Source organism: Bemisia tabaci, unplaced genomic scaffold (genome assembly GCF_918797505.1).
Source record: "Bemisia tabaci unplaced genomic scaffold, PGI_BMITA_v3".
NCBI classification, from domain to species: Eukaryota; Metazoa; Arthropoda; class Insecta; order Hemiptera; family Aleyrodidae; genus Bemisia; species Bemisia tabaci.
Genome location: NW_027311755.1, coordinates 3887 through 22156, shown reverse-complemented (window position 1 = coordinate 22156; position 18270 = coordinate 3887). Strand labels below are relative to the sequence as shown.

At 35.6% G+C, this 18270-nt stretch overlaps 2 protein-coding genes across 2 annotated transcripts; one reads left to right on the top strand and one right to left on the bottom strand.

The window, feature by feature from the left end:
- Nucleotides 1-965: 965 nt before the first annotated feature.
- On the bottom strand, nt 966-10411 carry LOC109044728 (tryptophan--tRNA ligase, cytoplasmic). The gene is made up of 7 exons (XM_019062572.2): nt 10179-10411; nt 8960-9188; nt 7963-8145; nt 7355-7565; nt 6488-6661; nt 5156-5296; nt 966-3104 (listed from the first exon to the last, which is right to left on the bottom strand). Exons 1-7 carry the CDS (start codon nt 10309-10311, stop codon nt 2943-2945), a joined length of 1233 nt encoding a protein of 410 aa, XP_018918117.2. The 5' UTR covers nt 10312-10411; the 3' UTR covers nt 966-2942.
- A 310-nt stretch (nt 10412-10721) lies between these two features.
- LOC140225860 (uncharacterized) lies at nt 10722-17897 on the top strand. The gene is made up of 4 exons (XM_072305831.1): nt 10722-11228; nt 12200-12403; nt 13675-13744; nt 15430-17897. The coding sequence occupies exons 2-4, from the start codon at nt 12291-12293 to the stop codon at nt 15577-15579; spliced, it is 333 nt and encodes a 110-aa protein (XP_072161932.1). The 5' UTR covers nt 10722-11228; nt 12200-12290; the 3' UTR covers nt 15580-17897.
- Nucleotides 17898-18270: the final 373 nt, after the last annotated feature.

Genomic DNA, 18270 nt, shown 5'->3' with positions numbered 1-18270 from the left:
TAAGTCACTGGTGACTGAATAAAAACCTCAAGGCATTGATGCAACAGTGAACTGGAAAAGTCCTTCAAGAAATCATTTACAATCAAGTTGCACCATTTAATCAAGTACATACTGGTTACATTAATTATTTTCTTGACTTATACGTCAATGACCTGTGTTGCAAACCATGCATCTTAATTGTGATGTTCCAAAAAGTCCACCCTTATTTTCTCGGAGAGAAACAAGCCAACATTAGCACAGGGTTGCCACAGAATTCACAGGATGAAATTCCCTGACACTGGGAGATATGCCAGATAGTGAAAGAGACATAATTAGAAATAGTTTTCAGGCAAAGTTGTTATTTGAAACGTCAAATCTTTTCTAGAAAACAAATAAAGGTGACTCAAGGATTTTTCCCTGACATTTTCGTCATATTCCTGGACATTTCCAGGTTTTCGGTGACTTTTAAAAATTCCCTGACATTTCCCAGTTGTCCCTGACTGCGGCAACCCTGTAGCAGAGAAAACCGGAGGCACCATCAAGTTTCTTGCAAAACTTTACCAGAGAAAATACTTAAATCGCAAATTTCTGACACTTGCAAGACAGCAAGACCTCCTCTGTGTGAACAGCGCTGTTTTTCAGGTTTTAAGATTTTTCAGATTTTCGGTCTTTTCCATAACGTACCCTAACCTGATGAATTCCTGGATGTCCAGGCCTGTTTTCATTTAAGATTCTAGTCCACCATGTCCACTATTCAGCCAATGAAATTGTCAGATTATAATGCAACTTCACACCATCTTTTAGTACAAAAATTAAATAAACAGCTCACAACTTAATTTTTGGGCACCGGCATTACTGCCAAAACCAGCCATTCCTTTTGGATACCATTATGTACATTGATGGCCATTACTGTCTTTCGTAGTCATTACTGTCAAAATCCAGCTTTACAAACTTATAACAAACATACAAGGCAGAAAAAGTTGAAGTAAAGGAAAATACTTTCGATTTTAATTGGAAACCTTCAAATAATAATAAAAAAAATGGTAAAAGTAGGTACATAAACTATACATTGAACATAAATATAAATTACATCACTCAAATAAAAGCAAACTACTTTATTTAAGAGTAATGAGCTAAATTAGAAGTTTCGGTTCTTTAAAAACGGATCCGGGCAAAGAGAATCCTGAGAACAAAATCCTCCTTTCATTGTCTTCAGAGCAGGATGAAAATAATTTATCATCAAACAAAATTAAGGGACTTCCTACACCATGATGATTTCTGAACTGCATATCTCGAAATATTTAATTTATCGATGGTGCAAATGCAAACATGTGTATCTTGATTGCGATGTTTCAAACTCTCGGTTCCTTTTTTGTTTTTTATACCCAGACTGAACCAACATCATGGCTTGAAAATTTTACAAAATATTCTTCACTTGAAGAAATCGGAAAAATCGCAAATTTTTTTAAGAAATGACGTCTAGTAGTTTTCCACATAGAAAATACTTAAAATATGATAGGAGGTCTGCAACGAGGCAAACCAAGATATGCATTTTGGCAGATTCACTGTCAATATTTTATTTTACATCAGAGAGAGGAAGGGGAAAAAACTGGGGAAAACCCTTTTCATTTCAAATTCTAACCGAATCAGCCCCATCTAAAGATAAGAAAATCGATGAAATTTTTCAAGAAATGAGAGGTATTAGTATGCTTACACACATACATAAAAGAAAATCTTAGTACAATGAGATACATGTCTTCAGAGTCCAGTCATCATTATGAGTAGTGGGCTTGTAAGCATTGTCAAACTTCAATATTTCTTTGACGTTTTATCTCTACAAAATTTTGCAAAAATTTTAGTAGACGCAAAAAGTTCCAAAGTCAACTTCTAATTATCACTAATGCCAAAATATGATCCTTTATTAATGCTCGATTCATATACATTGCAATCATTTACAATTCACAGAGGCTGCTGTCAATGCATGCTGAATATAGTACTTCTTGCATGCAATTTTGGAATTAAATTTCGAAAGAAATTCTCTACATATTTCAGACTTTGTCAATTTGCCCGTTCATTACTTCACTTCTGGAAATTCTATCACTATTGTGAATACAATAGTTACATACTCTAATTAGGAACTCATAAAGAGAGGTAGCTGAAACATTCTCGATAATGTGACTGCTGCCATTCTGAGCAAAACATTTGTCTTCTTCCAGCCAGAGTGTCCACAGATATTAGGGGAAAAATTCTCTGCTTCTCTCCGTCTTCCACTCCGAAATGACGTAACTGTTGAATTGCCCACAAAGTTATCTGATTTTTTCGTCTCAATTATGACTATAGATAAAAAAAAAAATTCAACAGAGGTGAAAACTTGCGGAACAGCAAAAAACTCACGACAAAATAATTACCCTCTTTCGGAGATGATTCCTCGTTCTGTAGAAATACTTAGGTGCCCTTCTTAAAGGAAATTCTTCTCTTTTCCCACAAATTTGTTACTAATACTTTTTCTCCTGACTTTCCACAGTTGGGACACCCTGACTAGCAGAGACTATCAACACAGAATGGTGAATCAAAAAGCAATACATAATGATTCTGCCAGAGGACATGTGGCTAGGAGGTGTTCTTAATTTGTATTGAAAAAAAGAAGAGAGAGAGAGAGAAAAAAAAAAAAACCATAACCAATTGAAAGTAGGTTTCTGTACTATTTTTCTACAGGCTGAGCAGTTTGCTATGGTTTCATACCTAAAATAGGCACGGTTTAATTCAGGAGAAACAATTACAGTTATCATTCACGAAGGTGATACTTATATTTTTTGGAGGGGGGAGGAGATTTTTCACACGTGAAAACAGTTACTCCTCACCTTCATTGTTTTCTCAATGTGCTGTTGTTTACCAAAGACTGTCAGTACAGAGTCCTCATTAAAATCGACAGGGTCATAAAGAAATCATATGAGAGAAAGAGTCTACTTGGTTTGGAAACTTAAAGGTCGGAGTTTCATGAACTGCTTGACATCATCATCCGTTAGTTTGCTCTTCCTCTCTTGGTGACTAGCGACGATTTCTGATAATTTGTCTATTAGGATTTTCTTGAGTTCGCCAGTTAACAAAGCTCCACTGCTATAATCCTGATAGAAAAGGAAAAGAAACAAATTTAAAATAAAATTCGACTCGAAAAATCTACTGGTGAACAAGATCTAAATTAGAGTGCCTCCAAGCTTCTTCATGTTCAAAGAAAACATTGATATCAATAAATAAAACCACTGAAAATTAACTCCAAAGTCATACAATGAGAAGTGAAAATGTTGATTAAACTTATTTGTTTTCCTTTCTGCTTTAACAGATGATAATTAATCATAATTAAATTACGGGTCATTCTCAAAAAGACTCAAATGCAAGAAATAAAAATACAGGAAGAACAGTAAAACTGTATTAATCAACCCGTATTGAATTGTAGATTAGTTAATGTGATTTATTAATTCATCGCTTTAACATTTTAGAGCTATGAAATTTAAAAGGGGTCAATTAAAACGGTTATTATATTTTTTCTCGTATTTTTAGCGCTTACGTCTCACTGAGAATGACCAATTCCATTCAGGCCATTGATGGGCACTTCTTGATTGGAGAGTCTCAGAATTTCCGCTAATATTGTAAGGAAAGTGAGGGCATGCGTTTCATTGAAATTTTTAGTAAATATACTTCATGATTCTACAGTGTTCTGTAGAAAGAAAAATCACCTATTGGATTTCGCTGAAAACATGAATTAGTGACGAGAGATTCTGAAAAATTGCAACCAAGAAGTGCCTTTCTCACACCCAGCTTTTCACTCCATCATAATTAGCTTTTAGTTGGGAAATAATTTCGGAACAAATTCTTGTGAGTTCATTAATGACTTGGTGAGACTATTTTTTCCTCACATATGAGTGAGATGTAAACTCAGTGCATATGGTTGAAACTGAAAATCCTTCACTTAACTTTAACAATATTTTCTTTAGATAATCTATGAGAATTGAGAAAGACATCTGAATAACGATCACAATACAGCCTGCGTTTCAGCATCGCCTATTTGATGAATCGGCTTAGATACCTGATGTAAGGCAGGAATGCAGAAAATTTCAGCATTCCAAAGGACTGCACACTTTATACCAAGAATTTTGTTGTGGACAAAATTTCAATATTATTTGGTACAGTGTTTCTTATGACCTCCTGGGCACAATGTGCTTTTAAAATCATACTTTTGATGAGCCAATCTCAAGGAGATGGGACTGAAAAGTTAATTTTTTCGTTTCCTTACATGCATTTTCTGTTGGAGGTTTGGGAATTTTGCTGTTTGTATGCAGACGCTGCGCCACACACTGTTATCATTCGGAGAAATTTGATTCTTTTCCCCTGTCTTATCTTTCTGACTAGCAAGGAAACAAAAGTTCTGCTTCATCATCAATAAAATATTGCAACATTTTTACTAGGTGTTGGATATAAAAATGCTTGAAAATTCACTTTAGAGCACCACTTTCCTCGACATTGGCACATGTAAGCTACATCTTAAAAAAGTGCATTTTGCTTAGGAGGCTGTAAGGTAAGGTACATCATTTTAAAATAATCTAAATTTAGCCAGCGCCGAATTTTTAGGCATTGAGTATTCACACCTCTTCATGCGCTTGCTCTGTGGCTTTCCACATTTTTCTCTACAGCCTGACACAAAATTTTCGATTGACAATAGCAATGACCTTTTTTTTTCTTTCCTTTTTTAATTTTTTCTCAATGGCATTGAGATATTAATGATAAGACGTAAAAATTTGGAGGGTATCAGGAAACTCAAGGTGTCCCAAATAGGGTCTAAATCTGGGTGCGGACTGAGGTGAGAACATGCACACCTTCTAATCTTGGAAAATATTTCCCTCTTTTCACAATATTGGGGCCTTTTCTATTAGTTCTTTCTCGCTAGTTCAGGCATGTGATAGGCATTTTCGCAACCCTGATGTGAGGTTTGGATAATATGTATATCCATATCATCCACAGCTCAACTGTGATACTTTTAGATTTATTAACTTTTCAGAGACTAATAATATAATCTAAAATCTAATAAGAATTTAATCTAACTATTCGGACTTCAGAAATAATTTACTCTCATTTCGATCAGTGCTTGGTTTGACGGAGGGAACAAATGTGAGGAACTTACTTTTCTAATTTGTTCCAATTTTTCATCATCTTCTAGGAAGAATTTTAGATACTGATAAGATGTATCTACACTACAGTCGCCTCCCAGTTTCCTGTGTTCTTCAATGGTATCACGACCGCCTGAGAATGCATATTTATTAACCTGAAAGAGACAAGTTTTTGTTACTAAGGGGCAAAAAAAGTCATTTATGCGCAGGAGACACAGTCAAGTTAATAGGCCCTCTTTGGGTAAAATCATAAGAAAATCATGACAGGCACATGAAAAGTCTGAAATCCACTCTTAACATATAATTTGCTACGTTAGTCGTACGTTTTTTCTTTCTTCTGCCGGCGGGTAGTTTTCCTTGGTTGCAGACAACCAGGTTTGCTCGGTCAGAGGTGTAAGAAATCCTAACCTACATGAACAATCTTACAAACTTTTTCTTACGTATTATTTTACTTATTTTCAAGTCTTTGTTGCCTCTTTATTTCTTCGCGCTGCAAAAATAAGCTTTAAATCAATAGAAATCATACATACGGCAAGTTTGTGACACTATGCAACATTATTCATTCATTTTGATTAGGTTTACTTGTGTCTCTTTCGGACAAAACCTGACTGCTGACCACTAAGGACAATTATCCGCTGTGTTGGAAATTCGAAAGAATGTATTACAAACTAGTCAGATTGCGTGCTGAGAAATGGATTCCACACTTTCATCATGTAAGTACCCAACATCAATTTTGTGTGATTTTACCTGCAGGAGGTCTCTTTCCTCAGCTGTAACTTTTGCATTGAACATGAATGCAACCATCTTCAAAGGTAGGCAAGTCTGGCATAGCAATTCATTGAAAAATTATGAGGTGCAAAGTGACACACACATGTACTGAATACCAATCGCAATAAAAACTGCATTTTGTGAATGAAATGTTGGGATGAAAATTATATCGTATTTGAACAATTTTTCTAAACCATGTATTGATCATAATGCCTTCCTTGAAGCACATTTCAAAGTAGCTCAAGCTCACTAGGTCCAATCGTGAAGGGGCCGACAAAAAATTCAACTTGAGCGGCAATGCATCTTAACTCAATCTCCACTTTACACATGGACGTGTCTAGGGACCGAAAAAAAATTCGACTTGAGCGATATTTCGTATTAACCATAGTTTGACTTAGGGAGCTTTTACTGTACATGGTATTTTACTTTTGAGGTAATTTACTTTACTTACCTACAGTGCACTGAGAGTATTTTACATTATCTTACACTACTTTGTATCAGCCTTTCATGTCCAACAAAATAGGTGGCTCTATCTCATAAAAATTAAACAGAGCATTGGTTGAGTGGGTTAGACATACCTTATTTTTAATTTGCTTTGCAGTATCTGTCAGATAAATGGCCGAGAGGTCATTACTCGCTGACATTTTCGTCATAGCTCCTTGAAGAGCAGGCAAGAAAGAAGAATGAAGCAACGCTGGCTTGTGATGACCTAATTTTGGCGCGACGTCTCTTGTCATTCTGAAATATGGATCCTACAACAGATAATTAAACATGTTCATCAGGCTTTGACTCATGCATGATTATTTTTTTCTAGCAAATATCTTCAACACTACGTCAAGATTTCAATGTTGAAGATGGAGGCCCAATTTCTAGAAAATTAGTACACAATCACCCTCGTCTTAATTTATAGAATGAGTTTTTGTGTCGTTATTACTGAACCGACAAGAAGGCAGTTAATAAAGTGACAAATCATGGACAAAAATTTGAGACTGGACGGACATGAAGAGGGAATAATATAATTTCTTTTGTAAACAACAGATGGAACAATTCTGTTTTATGGTCCCATTTTGTCACTTTCGTTTTCTTCCTCTTTTTTTACTTTTCAAGACTGATTCAGTAGACTTGTCAGTTAACACATTTGATGGTCCCAAGAAAAACAATACTTAACCTAACCTAACCCTATTGTACACTTTTAGACAGCTTAGTGCAATTATACTGCCTTTTGAAAAACGCAGCATGGTTGAAGAAGATTTTGATCATTAACACTGATACATACTAAAACATTGCAACAATGTTCAAGACTGTTTCTAAGAAACAAGTCCTGTCTCACAAAAAAGCTCAGTCAGCAATATTCCTGCTTGATAATAAGTCAATTTTTTTTTAGTGCAAAGTAAAAACATTATATAATGAAGAAGAATCAAAGGAAACAGAATCTAATTACGCACCTGATCTATTGCACAAGGAATCAGGCAAGGTAAATTCTTATCTCCAAAGATAAATGGAAAAGATGAGGAGAAAGAGGGTGCTGCTTGTATGGCAGGGAAAGCAATTTTTCCGATAACATCACTATCTCCAAAACCAAAAATACCTTTGACTTGATTAAATGTTACATTCTTCTGAACTCTAACTATATTCCGATAAAATGCTGGACATTGTCTATAACAAGCAGAAAACAACACTACATTACAAAACGGATCACAGAGCAGGGTGAGAGCAACACAACAAAAACCGAAGAAGAAACTAAAAATCAAGGTTCATAGTTTACATTAAAATTCGTCAGTTTGAACTATCTGTAGAAAATAAAACCGAAATCAATGTCAATCAAGTAGGTACTAGAGTTTGGATAATATAAAGACTTTCCATACCTCCAAAACTATTTCTAATTTTTTATGCCTGCATAAAATCTCTAAATTGTCATTGGTGCAGTAAAAGTAAGGTATGCAAACCACAGACTTATACTATATCAGGAGCTTATGCAGTGACCATGATACAAATCCATCGAACATTTATTACTGAAATTCTTGGCTAAATGTACAATTGTGAAAATACTTACCCAATCAATTCTAAATCTGAGAAAATAAAGGTGTTGCTTGGATCAAACCCACATGCTATTATATCCTTAGTGTTCTCGTACGCTAGTTTTGTTGCTTCATCTATTTTCAGATTTTTCCACAGAAATTTCTCATCGTCTGTGAGCTGAATGATAAGTGGAACATCGAAAACATCTTGCAGCCATCTGAAATCATGCGGTATAGGAAATTAGACAACATCGAAACTTAACAAATACTTATTGTGAAAATTTAGGTACAAGAATAAGACACGGAAATCTTGATGGAGGTTTTGGGGTGACTGAGAACAATACACTGAATACCAAGCTTCTGAACATGAGAGCTGGAAAAATGAGAGGGTCGCACTGCTAAGATGTATGTTTCTATTTAAAAAAAATAAATGAAAGAAGTTGAGAGGATAAAACCCAAGAGAATGAAAATTTTGTAGTAAATCTCTTTCCTAACATTAGATGGATGTTGCTATTTACTCATTCAATTACAAAGATCTAGAGCAATCACCTTGACTATATTCTTTCAAAAACTGCGACTGGACTATTGAGGTATGTCAGTATGACAGTTGTAGTATTATACAGTCAAAGCATTACATGTTGCCTGCAATGTCTGCCTCATGCTACCGGCTGTAGCCACAGCACAACTAAAATAACTTCATCTATTTCATTTGCCGTATCTTGTGTACTCGCCATGTACTAAGCAACAGGTCCATTTCCTTAATAAAAGTAATCCACTTTACTTTTTGTCTTTGTCTCTTCGATGAACATTCCAACCGCACAAACAACGATGACCAGACAAGACAAGACATAACCCTATCTTAACTACGTAATATATCCCATTTTGATGTCTAATCAGGCTGCTTTCAACATTCAATCATCGGCCTGCTGAGGACTATTCATAGTCTCCACTGCATTTTGCTGGTGATTAAATACTTTGAAGAGATTAAAATTTTAATAAATTTGAAAAGGATTTCTAACTTGGTTTACTTACTTAGTAAAAAGAAAGGGAATAAGGTGTCCTATGTGCATAGCTGAGGAGGAAGGTCCTCTGCCTGTGTAGAGGAAAAATGGTTTGCCTGCTTCATACAGGTTCAAAATACTGTGCATGTCACGGTGGGAGAAAAATATTCCTCTCCGGAGTAAATGGTGTACGGGTTTGCCTGTGACCTTCTCAAATCTTGCGAGTAGAACATCATCAATTTTGGAGCTCCCGAACCTTGCTGAAAAAAGAAATTAAGTTTAAGTGGACAAAAGTCAACTGAATGAATTGTCTCTGGTTCCATTCCTATTTAGCCACAAAATTGAACATGAGTTTGAAGAAGGTACTGCTATCTAAGTGAAATATCGACACTGTAAAATACGATAATTGCCCATGGGACATATTAGACATCTAGTTGTACTTTGAGCAAATGTGCCAGATTACAGCGAGCTATTAAAATTTTCAAACTTTCTAGACCTCTGGCTTACACAATGAATCCATCAGTTTGTTCGATAATTTTCACAGATCCTCATAGGAGAGAGAAAGAGACCACTTAATTGGAGTTTATTGAGTACAGAAGTTGAAAGTACGTGTCAGGTGCCACGTAGGAATATTCATCTTCATTAATATTCCCGTTGACACAGGGATGAGGCTCTTGTGATGCTGTGCCGTTAATGAGCCCACTACTATTCAGAAAAATTAGGCCAGAGAATAACGCACAACGAAAAGGTTGATAGGTATTACGTTGGCTGTGAAAAGGGTCCAAATTTCCGACAGAAGCCAGAATCCAGTTAGTCAACCTACCCTTTCGTAGGTTCTAACTCTAAGGACTCTAGGACTCGCATGTAACATAAAATAGAAATCCTTCGGCAGATAGAGCTCGCGCATCGAATGTTGAGACAAACGTCAAAGTATTGTTCATGTCACCATTCACCAGTGGTGCCACCTGACTACATGTATTAACCTGTTGAGTGGTGCGAATTCAAAGCTTATCGGAGATTGAAGTTTGTCTCAACATACGATGTGCGAGCTCTATATTGGAATTGAGGTTAACGCATTCAGAGGGTTTCAAACGGCACTATCAGCCGCACAAAGTGAGATGCAAACTTGACATTCTTTTAGCCAAGAGTTGTGACAGAAAACCACGAAGATGAAACAAAGGAAATAGGGTGGAAAAATGGTAAAAATGTGAGCAGACAGTAAGCAACCAGCATGGTCTTCATGAGCTTACCTATTAATTTATCATAGTCTACGCCAGTATTCGACGAGCTCGTAACGTTCCATGGATCAACGACGTCTCCTTCCGTGTCGTCTGTTCCAGTGTCCTCGATTTTAAGATCGGACACATTTAAATTGTCACCCATCACTGAATAACTTGCAGATAACTTACTGAAAATTGGAAAAAACGTGTCATTCCGACGAAAACAAAAATTCCGCTGTTGCTGCTACTTCTTCTTCTTCGCAGAGGTTTGTTTACCTTGAAGCACGGCTGCCAATTGGGAAATTTCTCAGAATTTGGGAACTGCAGTGAGTTATCACTTATCACCTCGATTTTGAGTCTGATGGATTTTATTTGATTTTATTGCTTGAATTATTGACATTTAATTTTTCGTGCTTTCAATCGCGGAGGAGCGGTGGAAAAAGAAGATTATAATTAATCTTTCTTCATTCTTCAGCCTTCAGCCATTAAAAAACAGTAACTTGAATATCATGGAGTCTTGGCAACACTGAATTGTCGTCCAGTGAAGCTGCCAATGAAGATCCCTGCCAAGAAACTACTACTTTTTGAACACCCAGTACATATCGATATATATCGAAACAAAATGTAAACATATAGTGGCAATGAGTGGTTCCCAATCCCAAATGAATACTGATAAGAATTCACCAGAAGCATGGGTTGCATTTGCATGTAAATTTGAACGACATCGAACGGTTACTTATTATATGTTTTCAAGCTGAAATCGCGTGTAGCAGTGCACTGATTGTGAGTCTTTAGTTTGCCTATAATTCAAAGGGAAATGGCAGTAATTAAAAACGTAATACTATTGTGAAGTTTACTAATTTCTATGAAGTAAGAAATGCCTCCAATCCAAATCTATCCTGAAGTTCTGCTACCTTGAAAGCAGGATCTGGATTTCAAATGTCAATGTTGTTAGTGGTGAGCCGCCCTGCAACTGTCCTCAATGTCCTCGCCTTGAGTGTTTGTGTTTTTTTATTAGTACTGATTCAATTCCTACAAGTGCAGCTCAATTTCCATGGTGTCGCATCAGGACTCCAGAAGGTAAGTTTTTTGAGATATGCATGCATGAAAATACTGAGTGAGACCATGTGCATGAAAAAGGGACAGCATACAAGAAATGAAGCTGCCTTGTCGAAGTTAACTATTTGGGACCGTTTTTAAATGGAATTACCTAATCACAAGCGGTTGTTGTTGTTGGACTCTGTTTGAATTACACGATGACTTGTGCGGGTAAATATGAATGCCTAACAGTTCTATTGAACGCTAATCAACCTCTGTGGCCGGATTATTGAAACTCCTTCTGTCCGACACGACAAGACATAGCCCTATCTTAACCATGCAATATATCGCAATACGATATCTTATGGGGTTTGCTTTAAACTTTCAATAATCAGCCTGCTGGAGATTAATGGGGACCGTGAGGTTGCGTTTGCAAACAGGAAAACCAAACGGAATCAGATTTATCTACTTCAACAACACAGCTTCACTCTTTCTAAACTAACCTACTAATGACTGAGAATACCTGCCCATGTTTTTTATTGAAGGAACATTATCTCACCGTGAAGAGTTATACAAATGTTATATCAAGCATAACATATAGTATTAGAAGAGATATATTGTGAAGACCACAAGAGAATTTATAGTCATTTCTGGAACATTATTTTAGGTCAACTTGGAACCCTTCGGTGGAATTTTGCCATAGTGTCGGCATCATTAGACTTTGTTTGAATCACCCAATTATTTGTATTTTTACAAATGAATATCTAATGTTTGCACCAAACACTCAGCAATCTTGAAATGTCAATGAGAACCTTCAGTTGCATTTAGTAAATAGATAAAGCAAACAGTATCCTATGAGAAGAGCAATTTCAGAATTTTGTGAAACCCATACCTACCATTGGTTTGCTCATTCTTTCCAAAATCATTACTACATATTATATCATAATATACCAGGAATAATTAAGTGAATACTGCTGTAACTGTGTCTAATTCAAATTACCAATGTATTTCAGGGTCTAAGAATTGCCTAACATTCAATACAGCTCGTCCAATTCCTCTTTCTACTTACATTGTCGTGGAGCACGGTAACTGCAAGACAACTCTATGAGCAGCCGAACTATGAAAAAAGCAATGCAGAGTAATGAATATAAGTTTCGAAGTTCAGTGCATAGATCTAAAGCCTTAATTCCCTGGTTTGGAGATAGGATCGAAATCAGGTAAGAAATTATCAAAAACTTGTTCTTCCTTTTTTTCCATCTGTAGCATCACTTATATTCATGGATACCCCAACCACAGAAACTTCTAGCATAACCGTAGGACCCGCAAAAGTTTAGCACAGTAGGTACTATTATTGCATGAGGTAAAAGATAATAATAGAACAGCAAATACTAAACTATCCCTGAAGAGAATCCTAGTATTCAGGCTACTTACTATGGTATAACTAAAATTTTTTTGATCAGAGACATTTTAAGTTTCCTTTAAAGTTATGTTCAGATAATGGGATTCACAGGGAGTGAATGTCTGTCTCAAAACTGTATCGCCCATCAAATTCAGGTAATAATTTATGACACATGGTTGATTTCAAGATAAGAGGAATAGTCGTATTGCCGTGGGTTTATTTATTTATTTGATCTTTGGTACAGAAATGTAAGCTCCTGGTAGAGCTATTGTACAGGTCAATTACAATGAAACGACAATGAAACGGGTTATAAACGACTTAGGGCAAAACAATTAAAAACCAAGTTAATACATTAATAGAAATGATGTCTCTGAACTTATCCATGCTGAAAAATATGATGCAATATGATAACATTCAATGACATGAGACTTTAAAGGTCAAAAATGTCTGGTTGGTGATGCGTCGCCAACCCTGATTTTGAAGCAAAAGAGCAATTTACGATAGTCAATCAGTACTGATCATGGATTCTTTGACACTATTTGCTGTAAGGAGAAGCTAATGTTCAAGGAAATTGCCATTTTGAACTGAAATAATTATTTTTAAGCGATGTCCGCATTTAACGTCTCGTATCTGTAATGGGACTTCTTGAAATCTAAATCTGACATTTAAAAAACCTTTAAGACAACATCTTATATGAACCCCTATCAACCTGAATGTCCACTGAGTCCTATTCAGTGGAGACTTTGCACAAAAAAATGTAATTGCTTCGTCTGAAAGTGCCTAATGAGCTGAGTTCGCAGTATTTTTCATAATTTTTTTCTGACATGGGAAATTGGAGAAAGATCGATTTAAAAGTGAGAAAATGTGCTGCCGTTTGACGTCATCGGGCGGCATTTTCCATTTAAACACATGTATTTTAGCAGGATCGGTTATTCTGTCATATCTCCTCTAATAATTGCTCAATTTACGAATCAAGGGTATCTTCGTGTTCAGTTCCCTTAAAAGTTTCCACTTAAACATGAAATTCATCAGATTTCAGACCCTTGCAAATTCACCGTTGTCACTTACACTTTCTCTTGATTCTTTCAGATGCATGGCCGTATTGTTATACTCTTTCATATGTATGCTGACTGCTGAATTGCTAAAGTGCGGAAAAATGGTAATATTTGACTCTCCTTTTTAGAAGTAAATCTTTAGCTAAGCATAATCTGAAGCCATTTGCAGACATTGGAAAATTTCGCTTTTATTTTTCCCCGTTTTCGCGGTTATTTTCCCCGAATTTCGCTGTTAATTTTTCTGATTTCGCCGTTATTTTTGTAGCGCTTTTTGCGTTTGACAGTTTAAAATATAGCTTTCACATGATCACATGTTAAAATTATTTGAGGTCATGTTTATGCCTTGGTTGCCGCCCTTTCTTTCATTAGTATTTTGATGCCATTGGCGAACGTCGATAGCTTGTAGCCAATGACGACCAATGCTCAGAAACAACTCCGTAATTTCTTATTTTGAAAAAAAGCGCGGCAAACTTCGTCTTACAAGCATACATACGTAAATTTCACGAAAATGTACGGATTTCGCCGATTTCGCGGATAAATTTGGGATGGATTCCGCGCGATTTCGCGATAAATCCGGAAAATGGCAGATTTCGCGTTATTTCGCTTTATATTTTCGTGATCAGGGTGTTTTGATCGGTGCTTCTGTCTGGTTTTCAAATTCCTAAGCACATTTTAAAAATTTCGCGGCGAATCGCAGCGGTGAAATTTTCCGATGTCTAGCCATACATGTATCAACAGTGGATGTCGAGTTTTTAAGTTTTGAGAGCATTGTCTCCAAAGTTGTGCATTTTGATGTCTATACACCAAGTAGGGGTTGGTCAACTTTTCACACATCTCTATGACAAAATCCGTGGAATAGCATGTAAATTTATAAAAATCGCCACAAAGATCCCTTGAGCCTCAAGCCAACAATACACCTCTTTGAGTTGATGTGTCTCAAATTCTTGAAAACTTAAAATTTTTTTCAGTGTTTCTTGGAGTGGTGTTGAAATGCAATGTTTTTCTGCAAAAATTAGAATTATTCTTACACCACTATTATTGCTCCTTTGCAGTGTTTGTTTATTCCTGTGCGAAAATCATAACTTCAAATAAAGGCTGCAGATGACTCAAAGGGTTGCATCAAATATTAAATTCATGTGTCTACAGAACGCAGAGCGGTGTTGCAAAATGCTACAGTGCGTTGCAGAAACGACTTTTATGCATGTTATGTATCTAACAAAAGAAGGTTCAGATTTCTTTTATCGAGCCCAGGGCAGGAATGTTCTAAAATTGATATTTTTCCCCAACTCGCTCGCAGGATTTTGTACAAAATTTAGGAAATTGTAGTTAGGATCATAAGTGAAGTAGTCCTACCGTTAAAATTTATCAAAATTTTTTCCTACAGCTGCAACTGATATTTTAATTATTGTGGTGTCTCTTTTACGCAAGTAAAAAGTCTATTTCATGACAGCTCACTTTTAAAGTATTTAAGGAAATTCAGTTTTTAATTTAAAAGACTTTCTAATATTATTTATTTAGTTGACACACCTGCTATCTTTGAAGTTTTTTCTAATTTACATACTTACTATCTTTGAGATTTGTGTTTTCTCATGCTTATCTTACCTCATTGACCAGAAATTTTTGCCAAAAATAACTCGGTTTCGTAGGTAAAGATAGAAACAAGAAGGCGCATAGTAATAATAAAACAAGAAAATCACGCCAAAACAACGCACCTTAAATCAAATCCCTCTGTAAAATGCATTACATCTTGCTCCTATAATATTTTAATGTTATCAATTTTTGCCCACAGGTTCTCCCAAAACGCAGCTTCACATTAGAAGATGTTAGCCAAGCCTTGAGAGCAGCAAATCTCAGTGCTGCTGACATTCCATGTATGATGCTCACATCAAAAGATTTCCAAAGGCTATGTGAATCTCTGAACGTTGAATTTCAGTGCTAACTTTAAATAAGATACTACTTCTGTTTTGAGGAAATAATGATATCTGCTACAAGAAAACCTCCAACACATGTCCACCTTCTTCATCCTCATTGTTTGCATCTGCTTTGTTATTACAGAGTCGATAATTTATTTTAACCTTCAAGTCCATTGAGCCTAGTATGGGTATTTTGAGTTGATTGAATCTGTTTAAAAATGTTTAACTCACTCTGCTCTTATACTTTAAAAATGTAATTTCCGCCGTCATTGAGCACATCTTCACAGAATGATCTGATAACTTTGCAGCCAATACAGCATCCTCTTTTGCCATAAAAATTGCCAATGACAATTACTTCTTTTGAAGTTTTGACCTTTGCAACCTCGTCAGTTTTACGTAAATCTTTGTGACCAAAAATGACCACATCTTACTGAAATAACTAAAATTATTAAGATCCATTAAAACTCACTTTCGCTTACAATAAATAAAATTGGACTAGTTTTAAAGGCTTTCCTTCATCTTCAGTGAACACCGGCAGTTGGTGTTCACTGAAGAGGAAGAAATGCCCTCGAAACCAGTCCAATTCTATTTATTTTAAATGCAAGTGAGTTTTAGTAGTACTTAATAATTTTAGTCATTTTAGAATCTTGTGTAGTCCATTTTACGTATTTATTGAAAAATCCTTACAGAGCTTGCTAATCTTAGATTGTGCTATTAAGAAGCTCGTGAAAGAATTCCAAACGTACCGGGCCGTTTCCTTATTTCTCGGCTCTTGTGATTATGTACTGCCATATTAACGTTTTAAATGTTTTTATCTTCAAAACAATCTTCATCAATTTATTTAACATGCCTCAGAGATTCTCTGCCCTACATACCAGCATTTGTTTCCAAATTTCGGTGTTTAAAAATTTTGGAATCTGATATTTTGATTGTATATTGTATGCATATTTTGAAAAAATTCTGTTCTTATTGTAATCAAAAGTGATTTTACATACGTCTCATGATTGCCCTATCTCGGGTCTTCGTAGTCCCGGCATTGTTGAGCCTTTCTTTTCTTTGCCTTTGACTTGTGTATCCTCAGCCTGTAGTCTCTCCCAATGACCTATGTTTGTGATATATTACAGGCAGATCCTGAGAAATTTCCTTTTTTCACCTAAATATCAACTCGTAGGCAATCATTGCTATCAGGGCATGGTTGGTATGAGTAACTCCTTATTAGCCGTGTTCATAAAGAAAATAAGGAAGAGAAAATTGATGCAACTATCTTTATTTCAAGCCTCAGTAGTTTTATGGCAATAAGTGTCTTTACTATCGAATTGTTTACTTCCTAGAATGTAGTTCTCTGTATTGACTTATGCACATCATACTAGGGACAGTTAGCAATTATTTTCCTGTCTCATAAATAATTTATAATCAGTAAACCTTTTTCTGAGTGTCCTTTAATGCTCCATTGAAGATGAATAGATTCAAATATTCAGTGTTACCATGACTTTCCTGCTGTAGTGTTTGCTTTAAAAGTTCTGTTGTTCAATGTGACTTTTCATCCGATACTATTTGTACGGAGGTGACAAACTTGTAAGTATATCAAACTCACTAGTTCCTTTTTATTGGAATCTTGATGCAAAGTGACGTAAATAATTGGTGAGGAAGAAAAAGCGATGGTTCTGAAGCAATATAGTCCCTGAGCCTTATCCACTGGTGTGCTAATTAGTCTGTTTTCTTCAATTGTTACCAATATCCTTTTTTTTGTCATTTAGTCAGAAAGCAATTTATTTTTAGGTAATACTAGCGCACCAAGTTAATACTAGTTCATGTATAGATTATTGTTATTGTTACTTAAAAATTTAATTTTCAACTCCCTGCACACATCTGTGTGTATGGAGATGTTGTTCTAAATGTGCTGTGAATTATTAGTTTGTCCTCTTTGAAAACTTGGTGCAAAGTGTCGTACATATTTTGTGAAAAAAAAAGACGCTGGATCTGAAGGGCCTGTACTTAAACTCTTCCTAGTGATATGTTAATTAGTTATTTCCCTGGAATTCACTCAGGTTTCTTATCGCCATGTAGTCAGGAAGAAATCTCTCATTTGCTACGTACCACTGTGCAAATTTGGAATTAGTCAATGTACGTATCAATTGTACATACAACATACACCATGACAAGTATTAATTTTTTCACAAACTATCTCCATTGTAAATAATTGCACCCCTAAATCATTACCGAAAATGAGTCTTTGAAAAGAAAGAAGGAAATTCACAGGCTCAATTTTAGTTTGGATCTGGGTTCAAGCATAATTTTGCCTTGTTACCCATTTTTTTTTTAAATAAAATCATATCAGTATGTACTTTCATCTCTGATGCATTCATTCATCCCACTAGGTATAATTGAGGTTTTTTTTTATTCGCTAATTCCAAGTGTCAAGTGAATTTGAGAATGTTCATGAAACATCTTACTTAGCACAAGAAACTCAAAATGTCCTAAGGAGAGATAATGAAGCATAAATAATCTAAATTTGTGCATAAAATTACTTTCTTGTCAAAAACAAAAAAAAATATGTGAAGATTGTGGAGGAGCATGTTTCTTCTTCAGTTCTTTTATTTTTCACTTTCGATTAATTTTTTTCACCTAAGTCTCCTTTCATAGGATGCCCATTAAAACAAGAAGAGACAGTATGCAAGCACAGCACTACATTGAAGGGTTGAGCGACAGATGTGCTT